At 44.6% G+C, this 27,715-nt stretch overlaps 1 protein-coding gene across 1 annotated transcript in view; it reads left to right on the top strand.

Moving 5' to 3' along the window:
• The window catches only part of LOC308276073 (O-acyltransferase like protein-like), a gene marked incomplete at both ends in the record, with an annotated part of 77,306 nt that overhangs the window by 11,872 nt on the left and 37,719 nt on the right, over positions 1-27,715 (top strand). The window contains 9 exons of the mRNA XM_080714676.1: positions 4,931-5,070; positions 7,208-7,286; positions 9,496-9,637; positions 10,657-10,883; positions 13,143-13,230; positions 13,373-13,437; positions 13,828-14,007; positions 14,797-14,899; positions 23,862-23,963. Of these exons, the coding sequence (XP_080570802.1) occupies positions 4,931-5,070; positions 7,208-7,286; positions 9,496-9,637; positions 10,657-10,883; positions 13,143-13,230; positions 13,373-13,437; positions 13,828-14,007; positions 14,797-14,899; positions 23,862-23,963 (1,126 nt within the window). The remainder of the gene's footprint in view (positions 1-4,930; positions 5,071-7,207; positions 7,287-9,495; positions 9,638-10,656; positions 10,884-13,142; positions 13,231-13,372; positions 13,438-13,827; positions 14,008-14,796; positions 14,900-23,861; positions 23,964-27,715) is intronic.

Below are 27,715 nucleotides of genomic sequence, written 5' to 3'. Positions count from 1 at the left end.
ACTTGTAATCCCTGCGCTTGGGCTGAGACAGGAGGATTGCACAGGTTCAAAGCCAGCCTCAGCTACTTAATGAGGCTCTCAGCAACTTAGTGAGACCCTGTTTCCAAATAAAATATTAAATAGGTCTGGGAGTGTAGCCCAGAGGTAGAAAGCCTCTGGGTTAGACCCTCAGTACCACCAAAAAGGAAAAAAAAAAAAAAAAAAAAAGAGGTTGGCGTAGGCAAACCTGGCTGCAGAAACTGAAAAGAAAAACAAAACAAAACAAACAAAAAAAAACCCCGACAAATATCCAAGTTTGTTTGTTTGTTTTGCAGGATTAGGAATCAAACTCAGGGGCATTCTACCTCTGAGCTATAAACCCAGCCCTATTTTTTATTATTTTGAAACAGGGTCTCACTGAGTTGGATAGTAAGTATTTTGGACTTTGTGATCCAGACAGCCTCCTGGTTAACTACTCAAACCCAGCCGTTTCCAGCTGACGGCTCTGACTACACGAAAGCAAAGGGCCCACCTGGTGTATCCAGAAAAACAGGCGAGCCCTGCTGTGGACAATAGGGTGCAACTGAGGAATTTTAAAACTGCATTTTCTTTTTGGTACTGGAGATTGAACCCAGGGGCTTCCTGCCCCTGAGCTATACCCCCAGCCCTATTTTAGTTTTTATTTGGAAACAGGTTTTCATTACATTACGGAAGGCCTCTCTAAGTTGATGAGGCTGTTCTCCAACCTGCGATCCTCCTGTCTCAGCCTGCCAGGTACTGGGATTATGGGGCTACACCACCACACCCGATAAAAAGTACATTCATTTAATTGTTTTGTTTGTATTTTATAATGTCTAAATAATATATGAGCTGGGTGTAGTGATGTGTACCTATAATCCCAGTGATTTGGGAGGCTGAGTTGAGAGGATAGCAAGTTGGAGGCAATTTAGTGATACCCTGTTTCAAAACAGAAAATAAAAAGGGCTTGGATGTATCTCAGTGGTAAAGTGTTCCTGAGTTTAATCCCTAGTACAGAAAGAGAAAGAGAGAGAAAAGAAAATCTATCTATACTCTAAAATATCTAAACAATCGCCGGGCGTAGCGGTGCATACTTGTAATCCCAGCATTCAGGAGGCTGAGACCGGAGGATCATGGTTTGCAGACAGCCTCAGGTACTTAGTGAGGCCCTCCGCAGCTTAGTGAGACCCTGTTTCAAAATTAAGAATAAAAAATAGGGCAGGGGGTGTAGCTCGAAGGTCGAATGCCCCTGGGTTCCATCCCCAGACCCGAAAAATATAAAAATAAAATACCTAAACAATACAGACAAAGATAGAATAGAATTAAAGGCCATTATATTCTATTATTCAAATACCAGAGGAAGGGGTCCCTGGATAATAACTCTTTTCAGTTGGGTATGTATTATTATTTCTTTTTCAGTACTGGGGATTGAACCCAGTGGCAATCTACCTCTGAGGTATACCCCAGCCCTATTTTTTATTCTTTATTTTGGAACAGGATCTCACTAAGTTGCGGATGGCCTCACAAAAGATGTGTATTTTTTAAAAATTTTCAAGCTCTTTCTTCTTGTTTGTTTATTTTTATTTTTGTATATGCACTTACTAGAAAGGTATTGGCTTGTTTTGTATACTACTACTACTACTACTACTACTAATAATAATAATAATAATAATTATTATTATTATTCTGGAGATAGAACCCAGGGGTGTTCTGCCACTGGCCTATACCCCCAGCCCTTTTTATTTTTAATTTTGAGACAGGATCTTACTAAGTTGCTAACTTTCAATCATCCTGCCTCTGCCTCCCAAGTAGCTGGGATTATAGGAGCGCACCACGAAATCTATTTATTATTCTTAAACTCCCCCCCAAAATAATGTGCTTACCTTCTCTTTGTTTTTACATTGTATTATCAAATAAGAAAGTCCCATTGTTCCGTTAACTATTTCCTGAGATGTCAAACCTTTTGAAGTAGCCAACATCAGCCTGCTTTTGTCCCCAGAAAATGGTGCTTTTCTATGGTTCAGCCTAACAGTCTGTGTCCTAGGTCCATGGCCATTCCAAGCGTGGCCACCACGGGTGTTTTGCAATGCGTGACCATGAGTGTTCCTCCTGGGCCAGATTCTAAGACACTTAATTTGTAGATTGCTGAGTGCATCAGTGCAGGAGGGATCTTTGGTTTGGCCACAGTCACAACTCTGGCAAACTTCAACATAAAGGAGAGCAGGGGGCGGGCTCCTGGGCAGCTCATGGGATGGAGAGGCAGAACAAAGGCCTCATCTTTGGACCACTCAGAACCAGTCTCCATGGCAGCACCCATTCTCCAGCTGCTCAGAGGCCCCTGGCAGTGAACGGAGGCTGAATTTGGCTTTGGGCCTTGTTTTGCTCCATCCAAATCCTGGGAAAGTGTTGACCAGCTGTCATGGTCAGTGGAGGGGAGGCTTGGAGCAGCCTTTAGGGACGTCTTCACCTTCTATAATAAGAGAATGCCTTGATTTGTTTTTTTTGTTTTTTTTTTTTTTTTTTTTTTGGTCAAAAGTGCACACAGTTTGGGAATGATAATTCTGTGAAAGAAACCCCAGTTGCTGTTGGGTTGGAGAATGGCTTCTAGGAGGCAAAATGAGAAAACCATCTCTTTTTTTTCTTTTATATCAAGCTTCGACATTTTTACCCATCAGACAGAGAAAAAGGATGTATAATTGTTGTTTCCTGGTGGGGCTGATGGGTTTATTTTTATTGATTGGTCAGGTAGGTTTCTTTCCCCAAGAGTTCTCTGTTCTTGTGTGAATTTTGAATAGTTTTCTTTGACTTTCTGGAAGTGATTAAGTGGGGTGTGGTGGTGCGTGCTTAGAATCCCAGTACTTAGGAGGTGGACACAGGAGAATTGCAGGTTTGAAGCCAGCCTCAGAAGTGTAGTGATTCTCTCAGACACTTAGTGACACCCTGTTTCCAAATAAAATATGAAATAGGTCTGGGGTGTAGCCTGGAGGTAGAAGGACCCTGGGTTCCATCCCCAGTACCACACACACACACACACACACACACACACACACACACACACACTGATTGATATGTAAGGTTTCATATAGTTCTAAAGGCAACTCTTTATCGAAATTAAAATATGGTAGCTAGGTGCAGTGGTACACAGTTGTAATCCCAATACTTGGGAGGCTGAGTCAGAAGTATCACAGGCTTGAGCCAGCCTCAGCAACTCAGCGAAGGCCTCAGCAACCTAGTGAAACCCTCTTCTTTCTTTCCTTCCTCCCTCTCTCCTGACCTTTCTCCCTTCCTCTCGTCTGTCTTTCTTCCTCTTCTTTCTTTTGGTACAGGGGATGAACCCAGGGACATTCTTTCGCTGAGCTACACCCTCAACTCTTTCTATTCTATTTTTTTGTTGTTGTTGTTATTGAAATAGGGTCTCCCTGGGTTGCTGAGAGTCACACTAAATTGCTGAGGCTGTCCTCAAATCTGCCATCCTCCTGTCTGAGCTTCCCAAATACTGCGATTACAGGGGTGTGCCATCACACTTGGCGAGACCTTATTTCAAAATGAAAAGGGCTGGGAGTGTAACTCAGAGGTGGAATCCCTTGGATTCACTCTTCAGTACCCCCCTAAAAGGTGAAGAACATAAAGAGGTTCCGAAGAGAAAACTTACATGTCTAACAAACAAAAGTATCCAGACTCATTTTTAATTAGAAAAATGAAAACTAAATCAACAATTAGATATCATGTTATATCTATTGAATGCCCAAAATGAGAAAGCTGGGCAGTGGCAAAGCTCCTCTGGGAATGTAGACTGGGGCACCAACGCTGGATAGTGAGGGGCCTGGATTTGTACATGGTACAGGTATGTTCACCCTGTGATCTTGCTCTTCCACTCACAGGCTCGTAGCTGATCTCAGTCCTCGTGTTGCTCTGTAGAGAGGCACGTGTAGGAAGTCTATTTCTGTGTGTTTGCATAGGTTAGGAGTATCAGTGTGCCCATCACCCAGGGATTAGAAGATGTGGACTTTATAAAATAGTAAAAGTGTGGCACCGAGCAACATATGTATAAACAGGAGGCTAGAAACACTCATATATATGACAAATACACATACATAAAACAAGAACACCTACAAATGAGAAGGTGCACATAAAATAGATAGGATGGGAGGTATTGGGGAAAAGAAAGGAATAAAAAAAGGAATAAAAAAGAAAGGAATAAAAAAAGAAATAAAATTTGGGGAGGTATACTGGGGACTGAACCCAGGGGAATTTTACCTCTGCGCTATAGCCTCAGCCCTTTTTATTTTTTACTTTCAAATAGGGTCTTGCTAAGTTGCTGAGGCTGTCCTCAAACCTGCAATCCTCCTGTGTAAGCCTCTTAAGTACTGGGATTACAGGCATGCACTACCACACCTAGTAAGAGATGAATTTTCAAAATGAGAGAAAGGACATAAACACACAAAGATAAGAGATACTTTGCAAGGCAGGAGTTGACAGTGCCATTAACTGTGCAGCTTGGTCATTCCTCCCTCTTCTAAGGTTTAAAAAAAAAACCACATACACACACCCAAAAAATCCTTTCCAAAGTAAGATCCCACAAAATCGGATTAAAAAAAGTGTTTCGTCTTTTGTGGGGTGGGTAAAAAAAATTTCAATTATACTATTCTACTCCCCAGAAAGCATTTATTTAAAAAAATAAAACTCCACCTTTGTCAGCAACTGTTGACAGATACATGATGTACAGACATGTACTTTATTATTCCTTCTTGGTGACCACTGAGGCTGTGTATGAAGAACTCAGGGTCACAGTATGGTATCTGAGTAAATCTGTCTTTTTTTTTTTCTAATCATAACGTTGATGAGTTTGAAATGTAGAGACAGGTTCCTATAGATCAGTTTGAAAGTAATATAAGTGGCTAATTTTTCAAACTTCTTTTGCTTTGAAATTCAGTGTATGACTCTGTGGGGAAGCTCGGGAGCAACATTCTTAATGGAAACATGGACAGGCTGGGATCGTACAGCGAGTGCGTCTCCACCCAGAGTCCCACAGGCAACTTCCGGGGACGATACTGCAAGATTCATGTCCTGGAGGTGAGCTTGGGGGACCTGTGCACCCACTCCTGAAGCCACAGTGACTGTCATGGTACGGGACACAACAGTTGCTGACAAACGTGGAGTTTGATTTATTTTTTAAAATAAATGCTTTCTGAGGAGTGGAATAGTATAATTGAAATTTGGTAGATTTTTTTTTACCCCACCCCACAAAAGTGGAAACACTTTTTAAATTTTAATTTAATTTAAGCCGGTGTGGTGGTGCATGTTTATAATCCCAGCGCTTGGGAGGCCGAGACAGGAGGATCGCACAGATTTGAAGCCAGCCTCAGCTACTGAGTGAGGCTCTCAGCAACTTAGTGAGACCCTGTTTCTAAAAAATTTATATATAAAATAGGTCTGGGAGTATAACCTAGAGGTAGAAAAGCCCCTGGGTTCCACCCCCAGTAACACACACACACACACACACACACACACACACACACACACACCACGTGCAAAAAGAATAAAAATTTAACTTAAAAATTAATTTAAAACACAAACAACTATGGTCATACTTTACAAAAAGTTCAACTCAATTTTAAATAGCTGGGAAGACTTGCTTTGCTTTCTCCGAGTGTGGGACATTATATGAGGTTCTTGTCCATAAAACCACATAGGCCTTGAGGTATCCCTGCTATCACATGGGCGGGGGGGGGGGACCTCCAGTGACTTTCACAGAGAAGCCAAGTTCAAGTCACGGCCAGCATCTTTGCTAGCAAGAGCCCATACACATTCCTTGGGTTCACTGGAAGCTCTCTCTAGGCTCAGTGGGTGCAGGGGTCCAGAGGGACTCTCCTCACCAAATCCCTCCTCTGCATCCTTGCTGTCAAGAAGCAACATCGTTGCTTGGTACAGTGGGAATCAAACCAAGCTTGAAATACAGTTTCTTTAGATGGGCTCCTGACCCCCCCATCAAGTTTTGGAACACCAGATGGAGGATGGACTTCCTATTCCCCATAACCCTTTCTCAGAAACAGAGCTCTAACCCTTAATTTGAGGTTATACCAGCAGATGGGACATGATTTTCTGAATGCATCTAAATCAGTTGGCCAACTTTGCAGGGCTATCTTCAAAGCATGTTAATCCTTTTACTGCTCAGAAAATAGCCTAGGAATAGCAAAGCCCCTTATTAAGTACAGGATAGATGTCACACAAGACTACAAGAAAATTACACTCCTAGAAATAATTGTCTGAGATAACAATAAGACATGCAAACTCTGATAGAATGATACAAAATGCTCATCGTGGTTGATGACAGGGGCGGGGAGATTATCACCCAACCTCATTTGTCTTGCTGAGGGTTGGAATAATGATAGCTTAAGACCTTAATCAGAGTACACAAATGTCATTTGCAAAGCAGATTAATGGTTTTTATATCAAAGCAAAAGGTCAGACTGACATAATCAGGTGAATCAAATTTAGAAGAAACATCACAGAAATTTTTACTTATAATTTGATCTTTTCTTTATTAGGACAGACATTATAGTTATTGGCTTGCTTGGTTAATAAAATCTTTACTTGATACATTAGGTTCTGCTACCTAGAAATGGCAATTTGTCCACTGAGTGGAAAATTAATTGCAAGGGACTTGGTTCTTAATGACCTCTAATCTGGAGAGGAGATACAGTGGGGGCAGATTATTCAAAACCTGCAGCTGCTTTTTAACTAGTCATCTAGATTAAACCTGAAATTATAAACTGGGCGTGGTGGGCACTCCTATAATCTCAAAACTTGGGAGGCTGAGACAGGAGGATCACAGTTTGAGGCTAGCCTTAGCAATTTAGTGCGACTCTCAGCAGTTTAGCAAGATCCTGTTTCAAAATTAAAAGTAAAATAAAATAATAAAACGGCTGCAGGTGTAGCTTGGAAGTAGAATTCCCCTGGGTTCAATCCCTAGTACTGAAAAATAGAAAAATATAATTAAAAAGAAAAACCTGGGGCTATATTTAAGTCTAGGAGCACTCTGTGACTGAAGAGGCCTGTCTTCAGTTAGACACCTTTTCTTCTTTCAGTACCTTTCTTTCCCTCTCTCAGCCTTAAGTTACAGGCAGAACAGAGGCAGCTTTCTTTAGAAATGAGCCTTCATAGATGCTGAGCACAAAAATTAATCAATATGGTGGCACGGTGTTCCTAGGATGGAGCTGATTATAGTGTGGGCGTGTGTGTCCCTGACTCCTGTGCTGAAGAGGATGTGACTTCACTGTCTCAGATGGGTAGGTGTAAAAAATATCCAGCAAAACTATCATCCCAGCATCACCTGTGAAATCCCCATCTCCTTGGAGCTAAGACAGACACTGTGTCCAGGATGGAACCAACCTTCCGTCCTGGTCGACCCCTGAACTGAGATCAACCCCTGGGCTCATGAGCTCTGGGGGCCCTGGAGTTGAGGTGACAGGTGGTAAGGGAGTTCGTAGGCAGGGAGGGAAGAGAGAGACAAGAGGAGACAGAAGCTGAATCTTTATATAATAAAAGTGTAAAGTTGAATAAGCGTCCTTTACAGCTGCCTGGTTAGGCCTGAAGGGAGGAGGTGGGTGGTGTCTGGTTTCCACATCGACTCTGTTCTTTGTGCTGGCCCATGTGCTTGGCACCTGCTGGACCCAGGATGCCATTCTGACCGAGCATGGTGTGAGGCCGACGTGGTGTCTGGATTAGTGTTAAGAGCTCAGCATTCGGTCCCGGTTGTCACCTCCCAGCTGTGTGATCCCGGGAAAATCACTTAATCTCCCCAGCTTTGGTCTCTCCCTCTGTGCAGCGAGGGGTGCTCTCTGCAGTTCAGCTGGCTCCAATTCTCTTAAAATGGCCTGAAAGTCACTTCTGATCTTAGCTATGTAGAAGGAATAAGTTTTAGTCCAATGTGGAACCTGGTTTAATTTCCTCTAAGTTTTTCAAGATTTTCCAAGTGAGCTTTAAAGCTTAATTTTTTCTTTTCCTTTTTTTTTTTTGTCAACAGTGTCTTTTGTATTTTGTATTTATTCTGGACATCTAAATAAGAACTGATGTGACGTATTATTAAGAGTTTTCCTTTAGAATGTTGATATTGCAGTTAATTTTGAGAATCTTAAGTTGTCCTCTGACTTTATGATGATCCCTACAGCTTTGGGTACATTGTCTAGCCTAGTATTTCATGGGATATTAAAAACAAAATCTTAACAAGGCCTGGGATATAGCTCAGTGGTAGATCACTTGCCTGGCATGTGTGAGGCCCTGGGCTGAATCCCCAGCATCTTAAGAAAACAACAAAAGCCAGGCGCAGTGAATGCCCTGGATAGCAACACACACACACACACACACACACACACACACACACACACACCCCAAGCACAGTGAATGCCCCTGGGCTCAATCCTCAGCACCACGCACACAAGCACACACACACACACCACACAGAGATACCTCCCCCCAACACACACCAGGCATGGTGCTCAAGCTTGTAATCCCAGTACTTGGGAGGCTGAAACAGGAGGATCACAGGTTCGTGGCCAGCCTCAGCTACTTAGTCATGCCCTCTGTAACTTAGTGAGACCCTGTTTCCAAATAAAGTAGGGATGGGAGTATAACTTAGAGGTAGACTGCCCCTGTGTTTAATCCCCAGTAATACACACACACACACACACACACACACACACACACTTGTTATAAGTCAAATTAAACTTCAGTTTTTGTTAGGTAAGCCATAAATATCCTAGAAACAAAGATACATTTGCAATTATAATCAAACTGGCATTTCAAGTGAATTAGTGATTCCCTAAGTCTAACGAGTAAACAGTCTTATTTAAGAGATTTATAAATTCCCCTAATTGTTAATATTAAGCTTCCAAGCTCAAGTTGCCATCACAATAAAATAGGATGTTAGAAATAATTGATATCGCTATAAAGGCATGTCCAGAAAGTCACATTTTGAGAAAGATGAGGTGAGGGTCCTCTGATTACCAGGAAGCAGTGAAGGCTCTGGTTGTGGTGAGTGGATCCCACCAGGGGACACTGATGGAATTTAGTTTTCCAGGCCAACCAGTGGATCAATGGTGCCAGCTCTATCAAAGAATAATCCCCCTGAAGTTCTCTTATGGATTCCCAACTGCTGATTGAGAAACTGGAGTTTTGTTTTGTTTTGGTGCTGGAGATTGAAACCAGGGGCATTCTACCTCTTGAGTTACATCCTCAGCCCTTTTTATTTTTTGTTTGGAAACAGAGTCTTGCTAGATTGGAGAGAATCCTGCTTCGCTGCTGAGGCTGGCCTTGAACCTGCGATCTTCCCGTCTCAGCCTACCAAGTACTGGATTACAGGCATGCACCACCTTGCCTGGCTCAGCTTCCCTTCCTAATGTCAAAGTTTCTTTTTGACATCACAGGTAGGAAAACACTTGCAAAAGTGCAAATCACTACTGTTAAGTATTAATACAGCCTCTTTTCCTCTCTTGGTAGATATTTTAAGATTCAGAAACACATCATTCTTGACGCCCTCCCTTTCCCTCTTCACAACAAATTTCTCCTCCTTGACTGGTGAGAGTGTGGCCAGATGTGCTGCTGGGTTATTCCCCCTGGACTCCTTTGCTGCTGTGTGTCTGTGAGTACAAGCTTGGAGGTGCTGGCGGGGAGGTTCTAAGTCACATTCTCTTCTTTCCCTATGCCGGTGCGTCTGCTTTACCACCTTCTTATCGGCCCCCAAAAGCCACCTTTAAACCAGTACTTGGGAGGCTGGGACAGGAGGATCACATGTTCAAGACCAGCCTCAGCAACTTAGTGAGCCTCTCAACGACTCTGTGAGGCCCTGTTTCCAAATAAAAATAAGCAGGGTTGGGAGTATATCTCAGAGGTAGAATTCCCCTGGGTTCAATCCCCAGCGCCACACACACACAAAAAGATCAATTTGATAGGTGAATAAATGGGTTTAAAACACATCCTCAGGAAAGTGGTGAAGAAGAGTTTTTCCTCTAAGTTTGTCTACCACTATGTTTTTCTCTTTTAAATGACCTAGTTATAATTTTCATCCTTTTCCCACAGGTGTTAGTTGGGTTCTTATTGATTTTTAAAATTCATCATATTTCTAAAAAAAAAAAAAAATATATATATATATATATATATATATATATATATATATATATATATATTGTATATATATTTGGTACTGGGGATTGAGGCCAGGGGCATTCTACCTCTGGACTATACCCCCAGCTCTCTTTTATTCTTATTTTAAAACAGGGACTCTCTAGGTTGATGAGAGTCCTATTACTTGCTGAGGCTGTCCTTGAACCTGTGCTTTTCCTGTCTCAGCCTCACAAGTGCTAGAAATACAAGTGTGTGCCAACTACACATGGCTTAAAGAATATTAATCTTTTGTCATATTGCTGATGGCTGTAAATATTTGATTTCTTTTGTTTCTGCTAATATTTTATAATGATAATAAATAGAATTCATTAAGTGAAATTCATTAATCTTCTCCTTTGTAATCTTTCATTCTTAGAATGTCATTTCCCACTATTAAATTGTTACTCATTTACTCCAGGGGTTTTGTTTATCAAGGGCCCCCGTCTAGTGTCTCCTTCGGGTGTGAGGTGAGGTCTGATTGTGTCTTTCTCCCTGCAGGTTTCTCACCTTGCTGGGTCTCGCCCTCCCTCTGGCTGGGACTGTCTGGGTGGCCGCCAGGAGGTGGGGCTCAGCCTCCAAAATGTCCCTGGCCCAGGGGCCACCTTCCACCCATTATGGGAGCCTGCCTTTGGGAGAAATGGAGACCGATGGGCAAAGATGCAGGATCCCGTGGTCTGCTTGCAGGACCCATCTCCCGCCCTCAGATGCCCCAAGCAGAGGAAAAAGTAGGCATTTTAATGAAACTGGGACCACCCACGAGGGGTAACTCAGAGGAGTGCGGTGGGAAACAAATTCCTACAGCACTGGATTCTGGCGGACGCCTGGCAGCTTCAAAATGTCAGCTGGAAGTTGCGTCTCTGCTCCTTTCAATGCTGTCTTTGTTTATGGTCAGCATGTTCAGGCGAGGCGAGGTCACTAAAAAGGCTGCTTCAGTTCTTGGGCACAATTATCCAGTGTGTTTTTGTGCTGATGGAAGCCTGGGTCAGAGGGGAGCTCAGGGCTTCTCTGCAGTAATTCTCTGAGGAACAAGTCCGTGATCACAGACACACACAGGCCTCCTAGAAGCTTCTGCTGTCATGAAAGTAAATGTTTTACACACAAACTAAAGCCAGAGGAGTAAGTGGGCAAACACGCTGATTCATGGATCTGAGTTAGAAACAAGTGACCCGGTGCAGTGTGGCGAGGGGAGAGGCCGATTCCCAAGGGTCACGATGCCTTCTGTTTTAGTGAAAAGTCAAGAGTGTTAGCCTGGTGTGGTAGTGCAAGCCTGTAATCCCAGTGCTTGGTAGACTGAGACAGGAGGATCACACATTTGAGGCAAGACCCTTAAGATTTAGCATGACCCTATTTCAAAAGGAAAAATAAAAAAAGGGCTGGGCGTGTGGCTTATAGAGTGACCCTGGGTTGGATCTCAGTACTGCGACAAGACGCACCAACACGCAAACAGAAACACCGATGGTCAAATTCACCCAGAGTAGAATTTAGATGAGAAACAAAAAACCATAGTGAGATGTATCAGCCGGGGCTGGTGGCACAGTGTAACCCCAGTACTTAGAAGACTGAGACGAGGCTCTCAGGTTTGAAGGCAGCTCCAGCAACCTTGTGTTCCGCTCAGCATTCTTGCAGCTGTAATCTAAAGACCTGACCACGTAACTTACAGAGAAGAGGATTTATTTTCTTACAGTTTTCAGCTGAGTCCATATGAGCCTGGGGACCGCGGATGTCAGGGTGTGGTGGCGGGAGGTGGACAGAGGGGACGCACAGGGCTGTGCTCCTCACCATGGAGAGAGAGCAAGCAGGGGAAGAGGAGCCATAGATGATCCCCAAGGCCGCACCTCCAGGGACCCCCCTCTACCAGCCTGGATCACCACCCAGATAAATTCTTCACACTGGATTTATTCTCTGCTGCGATTACAGCCCTCATGACCCAGTGATATCAGCCCCAAACATTAATAAATGAGCTGTTCAGGGGCCATTTTATATCTAACCATAACACTATAGTTAGATATTATTATAATTATATATAGATATCTCTATCTATATCTATCTATCTATATCTATCTATCTATCTATCTATCTATCTATCTATAAGTATAACTATCTGTTCATTTTTTTAAAGGCCTGGGAAGGGGGTGCATGTAGCTCAGAGGTAGAGTGCCTCTGAGTTCAATCTCCAGCACTTGCCCCCTTGCAACATATCAAGTACCTGCTTGTCTAGATAGAGATCATTGTTCTAGAATCTTCTCGATGGTGCTGCCAACAATCATGTTCATTCTTAAACTGAGGGGGCTGAGGTGCCGGGAGGTGGAAGAACCTGGAAGAGCCTGGCAGGCCCTGGCCCCGGGTCTGTCCTCACCGCCCGTGGCCGCTCAGGAAACGGCGTGGGGGCCAGGTGTCATCAGGTGCAGGAAACTGCTGACCATGTAGTCTTCTCCGCCAAGTCCCAGGAGGGACAAGTTCTCTAGGTGAAAGGGCGGGTGTGTGCGCGCAGGCTGAGCAACTTCAATGGAAAACTCAAAATTACCGCCAGGACCTCAAAATGCAAAGGTAATTACCTTCTCCAATTTAAGACACTGAGTCATATTTCCAGGACTCGGTGATGGGCCAGATCTCATTGGCGAGTGAGCTTTAATTCTGCAAGGACACGCTGCTATGCACGATGCTTGAGGAGTCTCTTGGAGCCAGCTGGAGCTTTGGAGACTCCGGTTTCACAATTCCAGCCACCGAGTTGGCTCTCGGGATAAGTTCAGTTAAATTTAAAAAAAAAAGAAAAAGGAAAAATGACAGGAGATAAGTCAAGTCGGAGAGAGCATGTGCTCCTGAAGGGACAGGGCTTAACAGGGATAAGAGAAGCTGTAATCTTGCAAGCGCTTTGCTCTGGGCTGGTCTCTCTCTATTCAGAGTGATTTATGAGCATCAGCTCATTCACTCTTGGGGAGAATAATCCTGTGATTATACAATCGACTTCGATTCCCACTTTGCAGACATGGAAACAGACACAGAGAAGTTAAGTCAAGGGCCAGAGGTCACCGAGCTAATAAACGACGGCCAGATTCAGAGCCAGGAGTCTCTGTGAGGCCGGCCCTTAGTTCCTGTGTCCCTCCCTCCCGGTTTCCCGCCTGTCCCTGGACCAGGGTTAGGGGTGATATTTGTAAATGGGCCATCCTCAGAGGAGCACTGGGGTTCCATTTGAAGTGAACTGCTGGCTCCACAGATCTTCTGGTTCCTTGCCCATGCAGAAAATGGGCAAGAAACCAGCAGATCTTCCCCCTGACCTTGGTGAGGCAGGCCTGGGGTCAGGGTTGGCGTCCTCAGGACCTGAACTTTCGCAGCATGTCCCTTGCAAGGTATTGTGGGGCACCAATCTCAGGTCAATTTTCTCAGGGAAAATATAAGTTTCAGGAGGGGAGGGCCCAGGATGTAGCTCAGTGGCTGGGTTTGATCCCTGGTTCCAAAAAGAAGAAGAAGAAGAAAAAAGACCCCCTGATGGAAAATGACAAGAGTCCCCAGATGGGTCAAATGGGGACCTTGGGGACCCAGAGTTGAGTAGCCCAGGCTGAGTGAGAGCTTCAGAACCAAGATCTCTGTGGATTCTGGTGCTTGTTGCTGGGCAGGGTGAGGACAGGGCTGGCCTCCACGGTGGGCAGTAACCCCTTCGCTCCGACCCAGGGTTGCTGGGCGCCGTGGCGCATGCTCTGCAGGGCCTCTCTTGGCAGAAGAACTTGCCAGCCATCTGGACCACCAAGATCCAGGGAGACGCCTGCCCCGTGATGAACGGCGTCCGTGTCTTGAGTCTCTTGTGGATCATCTCGGGACACACAGGCCAGATGACAGCGTGGCTGTCCTTGGGTACGGAGAGCGCTGTGCCTTCTCTCCAGAAGCTCTGGGGAGAAGAGAGCCTTCTGTGGGCGGATTCATGCTGGGCCCTGGGACAGGAGGCGGCCATCTCTCCTCCCTTCCTTCTGTCCTCGCTTGCCACCTCCCACAGTGAGTTTTCCAGGCCAGTATTGAGTGGCTCCTTTAACTTCTCCGAGGTATAAATCAGGTGCATGGTGATTCCTGGGTATTGTATGTTCATTCATCATAGAACTGGGTTTCCTTTGAGCCATGATTCATGAAGCCTAAAGGTAACTTTATTTTTTCCTTACCTGAAAGCCAGGCAAACGTAAGCAAAAGTGGCACAGCACACTAGGATGAAATTAGCATTTTTCTCGTTTTCCCGTCACCCACCTGCAGCCCTCCCATCCATATCCTTAGCGCTCTCTCTCTCTCTCTCTCTCTCTCTGAGTCCACACTTGCACATGAATCCGAGCGAGGGAGGGGCCGGTGGTCTCTTTGGATTCCAGGGCAGGTAGAAGGATCCTCACAGGCAATACACACCTGTCCTGATGCTGCTGGAGCCCTCGGGGGCTGTGGTCACCCCGAGAGCACAGGGCCCTTCTACCCGGGGTGACAGGGACCTCAGCCACCCCTTTATTCCCAGTCCAAGTCCTCATTCATGAAGGACGGTGGCTTGTAACAGCCTCCAAGTGCAATTGACGGGGGTGGGTATTTTCTTGCTTTTTTCTGGAGAGAGTGAAATCCTATATCTTTCTTCCATCAAACAAAAAGACTCATATTTTGTGTTGTTTGTTACAGATAATGTGCTTGAATGGAAAGCCAGAGTGCTTAAAAACCCGCTGTACCTTTATTCTCGGAGTGGCCCGTTCTATCTTGGGGTGGACACATTCTTTCTGATCAGGTAAGGAGGTCGAGCTGCGTTTGCATCCTGCTATGGTGGTGGTGGTGGTGGTGGTGGTGGTGTGTGTGTGTGTGTGTGTGTGTGTGTGTGTGTGTGTGTGTCGCCCTCCTCCCTGTGCTGAGCTGAGTTGAATGGTCCACGTTTAGTCACCTGGCTGTTTTGTGTTTCTAGGCAGTCCTGTGGTCCCCAAGTATTCTATTTAGTAATTTCAATTCATTAAAGGAGAAGGGTGAATTTAACAAATGGGCCTTTTACAGAAGTCAAATTATTATTACTATTTTTTTGTGGTACTTGAGATGGAACCCAGGGGCATTCTACCTCCGACCTACACTCCCAGCCCCATTTTTAACTCTTTATTTTGAAACAGGGTCTCACTGAGTTGCAAAGGGCCTCACTAAGTAGCTGAGGGTGTCCTTGAACTGTGATCCTCCTGTCTCAGTCTCCCAAATGCCGGGATTACAAGCGTGTACCACCACACCTGGCTTCAGAAGTCAATTTTATTTTTTAAAATTGCTTATTTCTGCTCTTCTCAAATTCTGGTCCGTGGCCTGGTGCAGGTTCATGAGAAGATTTCCAATTCTCACTACAAAGAAATGTAAAAAATTAGGTACAGAGGGAGATGTTTTGTAAGGTATTTATTTAAATTAACTAGGAAGAGTTAATATTTCTTGATTGATAAATGGTAGATACTGTGTTAAGTACTTTGAAGCATTATCTCATTTAATTCTCATGATACCCCGTGTGGTAGGAACCATTGTGTAAAATCTCTGTTTTATGTATTTTTCCTCTATTTATTTTCTTCCTTTTTTTCCTTTCCTCCCTTCCTTCTTCCCTACCCCTCTTCTGCCTGCCTGCCTGCCTTCCTTCCTTCCTTCCTTCCTTTTTCTTTCTTTCTTTCTTTTGTGTTACTGGGGATTAAACTCTGGAGCATTCTACCTTTGAGCTACTATTTTATATTTTAATTTTGAAACAGGGTCTCACTAAGATGTAGAGGGCCTCACTAAGTTGCTGAGGCTGGCCATGAACCTGCGATCCTCTTGTCTCAGCCTCCCAAGTACTGGAATGTTAGGCGTGTACCACCATGCCTAGCTCTTTTTTTTTTTTTTTTTTTTAGCGATACTGGAGATGGAACCCTGGGGCATCTACCTCTGAGCTATACCCCCAGCCCTATTTTTAACTCTTTATTTTGAAACAGGGTCTCACTGAGTTGCAAAGGGCCTAAGTAGCTGAGGCTGTCCTCGAACTGCGATCCTCCTGTCTCAGACTCCCAAATGCTGGGATTACAAGCGTGTGTCACCGGGCCTGGCTCCCAGCTCTTTTTAAATGAAGTGATATACTCACAACATAAAATTAACCAAAGTATAAAATTCAGGGACATTTAATACATTCACAACGTTGTACAAGTGTCATGAGAGGAGAATTGATCCCGTGAAGGGTCCAAAAAGTTCCCAGAGAGGGAGGCTCACTTCTGTCCTGGTGGGGTCCTTGGCTTATGTGATAGAAAAGATTTCTGCACACACTGGTCAGAGATATAGACAGAGGTTTGTTTAGGGATCTGGGAAATACACTTTCAAGGAGAACGTGGGCTGTCTCAAGAGAGAGACACATCTGGGAGTTCATGACTCTTCTTTTGAAGGAAAACTGGTGAAGGGAGGTCTGAGGTCTGTGAGGGTCACTCAGTCTGGTGGTGTCTGGTGGTCTGGTCATCCTCAGGATCGTCCATTCACTCGGTCTTCATGATCTGATCAATAGATAAGCTGGAAAGTCCTCTCATTTATAGGTTTCTCAAGATATTGTTTCTGTCTTGTTAACAGTGAACAGGACAATTTCGTTTTGCTTTAAGATCTACAGATTTCCTAGGAATTTGGGAGAGACGGGCCTGGGCAAGAGAACTGGTTTAGGGAGTAAAGGTAGGAGGGACGTTAGCACCAGGCTCTGACATTAAAGTTACATTTTCTGCTTATTTCTTTATTTCCTCTACCCTACATCACAACTACTTCTGTCTAGTTTCTAAACATCTTCATCACCCCAAAAGGAAGCCCTATACCCAGTAAGCAGTTACTCCCCAGCCTCTCTGTCCTAAGAAAGACCCATTGTAGAGGTTTCATATATAAAGGATCATACAATACACAGTCTTTGTGTGCAATTTCTTTTACTTACCATGATGTTTTTGAGGTTCATCTAGATCATAGCGTATGTCAATACCTCGTTCTTTTTTTCCCCCTTGTGGCACTAAGAATTGAACCGGGGGCTTTCTATCTCCAAGCTATACCCCCAGCCCTATTTTATTTTTTATTTGGAAACAGGATCTCACTAAGTTGCTGAGGCTGGCTTTGAATCTGTGATCCTACTTTCTCAGCTTTGCAAGTGTTGGGATTACCAGCGTGCGCCACCATGCCTGGCCAACCTCATTCTCTTTTATGGCTCAGTAATAGGCCATTCTGTATACTACAAAATTCCTATTTGAAGATAAGAAAGTTGAGACTGAAGGGGATAGCCTTAGTAGACTCAGGTTCCAAACTCAGGCAATCTGACTTCGGGATCTATTTTCTTAAACTTGTGCTTTTCCGTCTAGTCTCTTCTCTCATAAAGAGATGGTGACAATAGCCAGCAGTGTGCATTTGGCCACCGACCCAACAATTGTTTGTTGAGTGCCTCTGTTCCAAGCAGTGCTCTTCACCCAGAGGTCCCTTTCTCCTGTAAGGAGGACCTGACTGTCCCTTCCATCGGTGAGAGTGTATTTGGGCGCCATTGACAAATGAATAAGTAAGGACTGATCTGACAGTACTAAATATCAGGTAAGAACCAGAGCAGAGCTGGAAGGAGACGGCTGAGCAGCTGCTTAGAGCGGCTCTCAGGTTTGCCTGGTGGGTGCTGATGGGCTGAGACAGGAATGTCAGGAAGGAGCCAGCCTAGGAAAAAAAGCCAGTCCAGGAGGAGAACATTTTAGGCAGAAGGACGGATTAGTGCAGAAGGCGAGGGCAAGTGGGAGCAGGTCCTGTACTGAGAGGAAATTAGACTGGAGCAAAGGAATGATGGGAGACAAGGGACAGAACCAGACCACAGGACCTTGTGATGACACTTAGGAGCTCGGACCTTAGTGCCCGTGGACGGGAAGCTGATGGTCGTTTTAATTAAAAAAGTGATATGATCTAGTAGGGTGTAGTGGCGCACGCTTGTAATCCCCGCGCTTGGGAAGCTGAGACAGGAGGATCGCACAGGTTCGAAGCCAGCCTCAGCTACTTAGTGAGGCTCTCCGCAACTTAGTGAGACCCTGTTTCCAAATAAAGTATAAAATAGGGCTCAGGGTATATATAGCTCGGAGGTAGAAATCTACTGGGTTCCACCCCCTAGTACCACAAAAATTTTTTTTAAAGTGATATGATCTGATTTATGTAAAAAAATAAAAAGCCCATCACTTTGGCTCCTGTGTGAATAAAGAATAGATTGAAGAAAGGCAGAGCTGGAAGCCAGGAGCTCGAGTGGGTGCTGATTGCTATGTTTCAGATGAGAATTAATAAGGGTTGCACTGGTGGCGACGGGGACAGAGAGGTCATGTTCCAGCTCTGTTTTACAGGTGGGATTGTTAGGACCTGATGCGTCGGATAAGGAAAAGGGATCTGGGGACTTTGGGTTTCAGTAATGGAGTTGATGGTGACGGCATTCAGTGAGATGGAAAAGCCTTCCGTTTTGTACACGGGCCCTTCGGACATCCACAGAGAGGTATCGACTGAGCAGCTGCCAATATGAATGTGGACATCAATGGAAAGTCAAGGCTGGAGACATATATTTGGGAATCCTTGGGCTATAGGTGGATTTAAAGGCACAGTATTGATCTTATGGCTCCAGGAAAAAAGATAGATCAGAATGAATCAGGAAAGGGAGATACCAGGACCCTTAGAAGCTGAAAAAGAAGAGGAGAAGCCCACAGAGGACTCTGAGAATAAGTGATGGTAAAGTAGGGTACAAGTGAGACTCTGTGGGGACCAGGAAGCCAAGAGAAAGTCACTTAGGGACAGGTGTGGTCAACGGGACCCACCACTAGGAAGTTAAGTATGTGGAGAAGTGACCACTGGATTTCGCAACTGGTACCTTTTTTGGTGTCCTGACCAGAAGAGTCAGAAAACTGGTGGAAACAAGGGCAGGGGAATACGGTAAAGATGGGCGGACAAACAGACTGCAGCTGTGGAGAGCTCATTAAAGACATTCTCTTGTATGGGGACACAAGGAAGTCATTCTGAGATGATTCAGGACATTTCTGCAGTGTGTTGGGGATGGCTGCAGAGAAAGGGATACGTTGGTAGATCCTGGGGATACGTTGCTGGCCAGAAATCAACAGGAAAGGGAACAACAGGATCCTCCATTCCAACAAATCCCCCATTAAAACTACATATATATATATATATATATATATATATATATATATATATATATATATATTTTTTTTTTTTTTTTAACAAATCCATGATGTTGAAAAGTGTTTGAGCCATGGAGAAAATTAGCTCTCAGGATGGGCAGGGCAGAATTACTAATCCCTATTCATTTTCTGCAGGCCTGATCTCTTCTAAGTTTTTTTTTCTCAAATGTCACCTTCATAGCTAGGCATTCCTCCCCCAATCCCTATTTAAAATCCACCTAAGCTGGGCATGATGGCGCACGCTTGTAATCCCAGTACTTGGGAGGCTGAGACAGGAGGATTGCAGGTTCATGGCCAGCCTCAGCTGCTTAGTCCCTCCACAACTTAGTGAGACCCTGTTTCAAACAAAGAATAAAAAATAAGGCTGGGGTATAGCTCAGAGGTAGAAAGTCCCTGCATTCAATCTCCAGGACTACAAAAAATAAAATGAAATGAAATCTACCCAATATTCTCTATTTTTCTTTATGTAATATACTATACACCCCCTCCCCTTTTTTTGCACAGGGGATTGAACCCAGAGGCACTGTACATCTGAACTACAGCCCCAGCTCTTTTTATTTTTTATTTGAAACAGTATTTCATTAAGTGGCTGAGGCTGTCCTCTAACCTTAACATTAGCCTCTAACATTAAGTGGGGTGCAGGCTGAGCTGAGAGCTGCCTGTGAGGAGCCCAGCCAGGGGGTGGCCAGAGTGACCCCAGGGAGCAGGGTACAGCCTGCTGAAAGCCCAGTAGCGACACAGGAGCCACTGGACACTGGACTTTTCAAGAGGGCAAGCCGGGCTGTCCTAAGCCCTCCAGATGGACCTGGGGCCCGCAAAGGTTTGAGATGCCTTGTGAGCACCCGGGGGCAGGGGAGAGCTGAGGACAGCGGGAATGGGGCAAACCAGGATGACCTGGTGCCAGTCAAGAGACTCTGAAAACCCTTTCTTTTTTCTGCCCCTATTTTCATTTCCCATTGTCAGTCTCTGTGACTGTTTCCCCTGCTTTAGATTTTATTTTAGTCCTTTAGAAGTTCTCATGTTCTTTTATTTAAAATTTTCTTTTAAACATTCAAATAATTTCATCCCTCTGTGTGTGTGTGTGATACTGGGGATTGAACCCAGGGACATTCTATCTCCAAGCTACACCTGCAACCCTATTTTTTATTCTTTATTTTTATTTATTTATTTATTTATATATTTATTTATGTATTTATTTATTTTGTGGGTCTGGGATGGAACCCAGGGGCATTCTATCTCCGAGCTATACCCCCTGCTCTATTTTTTATTCATTATTCTTCTTCTTATTATTATTGGTGGTACTGGGGATGGAAACTTCTACCTCCAGGCTACACTTCTAGATCTATTTTATATTTTATTTGGAAACAGAGTCTCTCAAGCCAGCTGAGGCTGGCTTCAAACCTGAGCGATCCTCCTGTCTCAGCCTCCCAATTGCGGGGATTACAAGCGTGCACCACCATGGCCGGCTTTGTTTTTTATTCTTTATTTTGAAACAGGTCTCACTAAGTTGCAAAGGGCCTCACTAAGTAGCTGAGGCTGTCTGTGAACCGTGATCCTCCGGTCTCAGCTTCCCGAATGCTGGGATTACAAGTATGAGCCACCACACCTGGCTTATTTTTTATTCTTTATTTTGAAACGGGATTTCACTAAGTTGCAAAGGACCTCACTAAATTGCCGAGGCTGGCTGCGAACCACGATCCTCTTGTCTCAGCTTCCCAAGTGCTGAGATTATAAGCATGCACCATCACACCCGATTCCATATTCTTTTATTTTAAATATTCTTCAAAACAATGAAACAATTTTATCCCCATTTTAACATATGAGAAATTTGAGTTTTCCCAAGTCTATACAGATGGTAAAGTTATAATCAGAATTTCAAAAATACAAACTAAGCTGGGCCTGGTCAAATACATCTGTAATCCCAGGACTTGATAGGCTGAGACAGGAGGATGGCAGGTTCAAGGCCAGCCTCAGCAATGTAGTGAGGCCCTCTGAAACTTAGTGAGACCTTGTTTCAAAATAAAAAATAAATAAGGTGGGAAGTGTATTTGGAGGTAGAATGCCTCTGGGTTCAATTCCCAGCACCACAAAGAGAGAGAGAGAGAGAGAGAGAGAGAGAGAGAGAGAGAGAGGGAGAGGGAGGGAGGGAGAAGAGAGAGAGAGAGAAAGAGAAGGGAAGAGAAAAAGAAAGAAAGAAAGAAAGAAAGAAAGAAAGAAAGAAAGAAAGAAAGAAAGAAAGAAAACATGTCACCAGGCGTGGTAGCTCATACTTATAATTCCAGCACTTGGGAGGCTGAGGCAGGAGGATCGCACAGATTCGAAGTCAGCCTTAGCTTCTTAGTGAGACTCTTAGAAACTTAGTGACACCCTGTTTCCAAATAAATTATAAAATAGGGCTGCGGTATAGCCTGGAGGTAGAAAGTCTCTGAGTTCCACCCCTAGTACCACAAAAAAAAAATAAAAAAAAAGAAGAAGAAAGAAAAGAAAAGAAAAAGAAAGAAAGAGAGAAAGAAAGAAAGAAAACAAGTTACAGGTATGGTGGTGCATGCCTATAATCCTAGTACTTGGGAGGTTGACAAAGGAGGGTGACAGGTTTAAAGCCAGCCTTAGCAACTTATTGAGACTCTCAGGAAGCTAGTGAGACCTGTTTCAAAAAGAACAAAGAACATAAAAATACAGGACTGAGGTATAGCTTGGAGGTAGACTGCTTCCAGGGTTCAAAAAAAAATTATATATATATATATATATATATATATATGACTTGAGCCCCTCCAATCTGAAATCTAAAATGCTCCAAAATCAGAAACCTTTTTATTTATTTATTTATTTATTTTCAGAAACCTTTTTAGACAACATAACACCATGAGTAGAAAACTCTCCCCTGACCTCATGTGACAGGCCATAGACAAAACATAAAAGCACTAAAGCGGTTGAATAAAATTACCTCCAGGATCTGTGTACATACATGAATTTTGTGTTTAGAGGTGGGATCCTTTCCCAAGATATCTCATTATGTGCGGACATTCAAAAATCTCCAAACACTTCTCATCTCCAGCCTTTCAGACAAGGGATTTTCCCATGGAAATCAGGTTTTAATCACTATGTCGTGGATTTTTATGCTGTAAAAACCAAAGACCTCTGACTGGCTTTAAGATCATGGGTGAGTGTTTTGGGATCCTCTCTGTCCTGAGCCGGCTTCACAGATCTCCAGGGTATGATTTCCTCTTTACCAGCCTGTTCAGGACTCTGGGAATTAGCCCCTTGGAAGCCACCTCTTTTGCTCCCAGCCTGTGTTCCGTGCCCTCTGCTTACAAACCTGAAGCCTGGGCAGCGCATGCCCACGCAGGGAGTGAGACCCAGGCTCTGCTTAGCAACCAGGCCCTCAAAGGGGAAGGGTGCCAGTCTCTCTGAAAAGAAAAGATGGTCCTGATTTATCCCTTCCTGCAATCAGGAGGGGGCCGGAATCAGAATGGGCTGCCCTACTTCCAACTCTCAGCACTTTCTTTTGGATGTCTCTATAAATTTGTTCCTATTATAATGAACCCAACTTGCTGTTTCTCAATGGCAAATCCATGAGGCACAGAATGAAGGCATTCTCTAATCCTCTAGGACCCCTTCCAAATCCGGCCCCATACACACAGCCTTGTTTTGTACTAGGAAACATATTTGTTCCTTAGAGAAACAACCACAAGGGCTACTGCTCTAAATGTCAAAAGGCTGCACGATTTGCTCACAAACGGGCTTGCCATCAGGTTATAACTCAGCGGCATAGCCCACAACCTGGTTCCTTTAGCTGAACATTCTGGGTCATGAGGCTGTCTTCAGGATCTGCTGTTGGCTAAGAAGTCTGACTGTGATCTTGAGCAGTCCACTTAATCTTGGAGTCTCATTTTTCCTGTTAGGGAAGCAGGAATGAAAGTATATTTTCTTTTGCCTGATAAGGCCGTTTATTCATCAGTTTGATCATTTACTCAACAAACATTTATTGGAAAGTAGCTTTGGTGTAGCTGGAGAAGGAAAGGCAACCTCATTAGGGGAAGTGCTTTGCAAATGATGTAGTACTGTAGAAATGGAAGTCCTTGACATTGTTATGTCAAAAGAAAAATGACAACATGGTAGCTCTTAGAATTGTTGGCAAGAATTCCTGGCCCTCCACTCTGTAGGCACTTGGCCATATTTCACTTTCCTGGTCTCAATGTGGTTGGGCCACACTGCTAGTTCTAACAAGTGGTATCCTCATATGAAAGGTGCTTTAAACTTTGTGCTGAGAGCTTTAAACATGTTGTTTTCAGCCTAGAGCACTGAATTGGTAGGTTGAGACTCTCTACCGAACCAATGTCAGGCAAGACCCAGGCATTTGGCCACAAGTATGCTCCATGAGCAAAACCAAACCAAACCAAACAAACAAACAAAAAATTACTGTTTCTTTAAGACTTGGAGGTGCTTTGTTACTTCAGCAGCACTCAACCTATTCTGACTGATGTGACCGGTAATTAACCAATGAACTATGTTATTGATAAGTAATTCCTCTTTTCTTTCTCTTAGTGGTTGGTTAAGTGCAAGATCATTTCTAAAGATGTACCAGAATTCAGATAAAGGAATAACCCCTAAAGTTATATTCGGATATTTTTTCAATCGTCTTCTAAGGTAGGTTTATTTATAATGTAATGTATCAGTACATTGCTGCTATACAATAATTTATTATATTTTAAGTGTTTAATCCAAAGAAAAGTATCTTGAAAAAATAATAGGTTTCTTCCTTAAACACATATGGGTTTTACAGGTTTAGTATGGTTCAAATCCTTTAGGACAAATGCCATGACAACTGGTATCTTTCACTGGCAAAAACACTCATATTCTTCAGCTGAGGGAAGCAGATTTTAATAAATATTTTATCAGTTTTTGGAAAGTGGTATTGGGAATTGAACCCAGGGGCATTCTACCCTCCAAGCTACACCCCCAGCTCTTTATTGATTTATTTTTCATTGTTGTTTTGTAACAGTCTCGCTAGGTTGCTGAGAGCCTCACTACTTGCTGAGGTTGACCTCAAGTCTGACCTTTATTGATTTTTGCCTCCTGTCTCAGCTTCCCAAGTACTGGGATTGCAAGCGTGCGCCACCATGCCAGGCGCTGTCAATTACTTTTGAAAGCTCTATTCTACAGGGAAATCAGTATGTTGTCAACTAATAGACACTGGACCATGTAAATCAGAGGATGAATAGTAATAAAGTATGAAAAGCAAAAAAGCACCCCAGTACATGAGCCAGACGGAAGCTGGTGGAGGAGAGGGACAACAGACAAGCATTTTGCTGAGAGGGAGGCAGGAAATGATGGCATCCCCTGGAAATATGTGGCCCCTTGAAGCAGAAGACATTTTAATATTGGCGCAGGATTTGGAATTGGCGATGGCAGGGACATAGGAAACAGACCAAGTTATGGGAGAAAAGGCGACATCAGCTCCTGCCAGCCAACCCTTCTTCTTTGTCATGGTTGTGCAAAGCTGGAACCCAGCTCTCATTACTCCTGTTACCTCAGAAGTAGAATGCGCCAGGGCTAAACTCCAGTACCATCATTAAAACACATAATAAAGCCGGGCGTGGTGGCTTGCGCTTGTCATCCCAGCATTCGGGAGGCTGAGACAGGAGGATCGTGGTTCATGGGCAGCCTCAGCTACTTAGTGAGGCCCTTTGCAACTCAGAGAGACCCTGTTTCAAAATAAAGAATAAAATAAGATAGAGCTGGGGGTGTAGCTTATAGGTAAAATGCGCCTGGGTTCCATCCCCAGTACTGCAAAAAAAAAAAAAAAAAAAGAAAGAAAGAAAGAAAGAAAGAAAATTACTCTCATCTGGAGACAATACACTGTCATAACACAGCTGAAGTAGTCAGTCGTCTTCAGGGCTGGTCGCGTGGAGAGGGCAGGCTCTGTGCTATGGTCCCACTGCTGAGCTTGCTTTCTGGCTCAATCACCTACCTTTCTGTGCTTGGGGTTTTTTTACCTTCATCTCTAAAACAGGGAGAATAATGTCACTTATTTTGTAGAACTCTTGTAGGGACTGAGTGAGACAATGTATCTCAAGAACTTAGTGCTGGACATGGTGGCACACACTTGTCATCCCCACGCTTCGGCGTGGTGGGGGGTGGACAGGAGGATCGCTGCAGGTTCGAAGCCAGCTGCGCACGCTGGCTTAAGAGACCCTGTTTCCAAATAAAAATATAAAATAGGTCTGGGAGTGTAGCCCTAAGGTAGAAGGGCTTCCAGAAACCCCAGTACCACCAAAAAAAAAAAAAAAAAAAAGAACTTAGTGATAAGTTGGTTCCCTCCCCCACGTGATCTCGCAGCGGAACCCAGAAGCGGAGATATCACGAGACACCAGGTGCCTCGAGACTCCAAATATCGCGAGACTACAGATGTCATGAGAGAATCAGCATGCCTATAAAATATCTGTGCCTCCCATCCACTGTGTGACTCAGTCGGCCAATCAGGACTATGTGCCACTCTCCAGACGCGTGGCCTGTGGGTCCCTTCCCCCACGGCCAGCTGACTCTGCGGAGGGTGCTGGGTCCGAATCAGCGATCTCTGATAACCCGGTTGATGTTTTTGCCTCCCTCCTAAACCCCCTCACTCTATTTTCAACTATTCACTTAGCAGAGGGCTGGAAGGGTAGCAAGCCCTCACTAAGTGTAAGCTATCATTATTGTTATTTATGCTTTTTGCATTTTCCTTCAAATAAGGTAATAATGAGCAGGAAGCCGGGCATGGCGGCACAGGTCTGTAAATCTCAGTACTTGGGAGGCTGAGACTGGAGGATCACAGATTCAGCAATTTAGCAAGATTTGATTTCAAAATGAAAAATAGAGGCCTGGCATGGTGGTGCTCCCATGCTTGGGAGGCTGACACAGGTGGATCACACAGGTTCAAAGCCAGCCTCAGCTACTTAGTGAGGCTCTTAGCAACTTAGTGAGACCCTGTTTCCAAATAATGTATAAAATAGATCTGGGAGTATAGCCCTGAGGTAGAAAGCCCCTGGGTTCCACCCCAGTGCCACAAAACAAACAAACAAAAAACCCCAAGTAATAATAATAATAATGAGAAGCCAGATGTGGTGAGGCAGGCCTGTAATCTCAGTATTTGGGAGGCTGACACAGGAGGATCACACGTTTGAGACCAGCCTCAGCAATTTAGTCAGACTCTCAGCAACCTATCGGGACTGTTTCAAAACAAAAAATAAAAAGGGCTGGGGATGCAGCTCAGAGGTAGAAGGCCCCGAGATTCAATCCCCAGTGCCTCAAACAAAAACAAAACTGAACACCAAAACACCAGTAACCGAGGATGAGCTCAGGAACAGACTTTTATTGATTTACCATAGTGGTTTTGTGATTTCTTCTCGGCTCTGTCAAATCTATCCCTCCTCCAGGGAGACCAGAGCGCAAATCCTTCCAGCATCTTTCGGGTGTGAGACCCTGGGCTGAGTAGCCTGCCCTGCCCTGACTTAGGGTCTCTGAAGGAGAGGGATTGGCATGAAGGCCAAAGTCCAGCCACAGTTGGGCCTGGGAAGAGGGATCCAGCAGCCTGGCAGGCTTGTCTGGGAAACCTGATTCAGTGGGAAAATTTGGCGCCTGGGGAGAGGAGTGTTTTCCCAAGCAGATGGGGCAGGAGGGCAACTGTGGGAGGGGATGGGGGAGAGGCCTTGGGAGCCAGCGAGGGCAGGCTTCAGGAGAGAAGTTGCTGCCATCTCCAGGCGGGAAGGAGAGCAGGGTTTGGATGGCCACTGGCTGTGGGCGGAGGACAGCAGAAACTGAGATCAAGAGAATTTCCTGTTCCGAGCCACATGGCAGATCCTGGGTGGCGTTCTCGCAACACAGAACTCTGAGTGAGTGGCAGATTGGCGTGGAAGCTGGAGAGAGAATGAATCCGGCCCCAGCCAGGGCCTTGTCGGGGGCTGGGGGGAGGGGCGCCCACTCAGAGCCTGACCTGACCCTGGCTGAGACCCCTGGGAACTCGGTGGTCGCGTCCCTAGCCACCAGCTGTCCCTGCTGGCTAGGATTTGGTTGGCACTCCAGGGGGACAGGAGGTGAAGTCATCATTCCATTTACTGAAGGTCCGCTGTGTGCATTGTTCTAAGCCCTGAAGGCTCAGTGTTTGAACAGACCAGCAAAAATAAACCCTTTTCAGCACAGAGATTTCATGTTAGTGAACAGAGACACACATCAACAGATAATTGTGCAACACCGCATTGCAGAAATTGCGGCCTACAGGCTGGGTGTGGTGAGGCATGACTGTAATTCTAGGACCTCGGGAGGCTGAGTCTGGAAGATCTCAGGTTAGAGGTCAGCCCCATCAATTTGGTGAGACCTATTAAAAAAAAAAAAAGCTAGCCAGGCATGGTGGTGCACCCTTA

Source organism: Muscardinus avellanarius (genome assembly GCF_963383645.1).
Source record: "Muscardinus avellanarius genome assembly, chromosome: 17".
Lineage (NCBI taxonomy): Eukaryota > Metazoa > Chordata > Mammalia > Rodentia > Gliridae > Muscardinus > Muscardinus avellanarius.
This window is presented reverse-complemented; position numbering and strand designations above follow the sequence as displayed.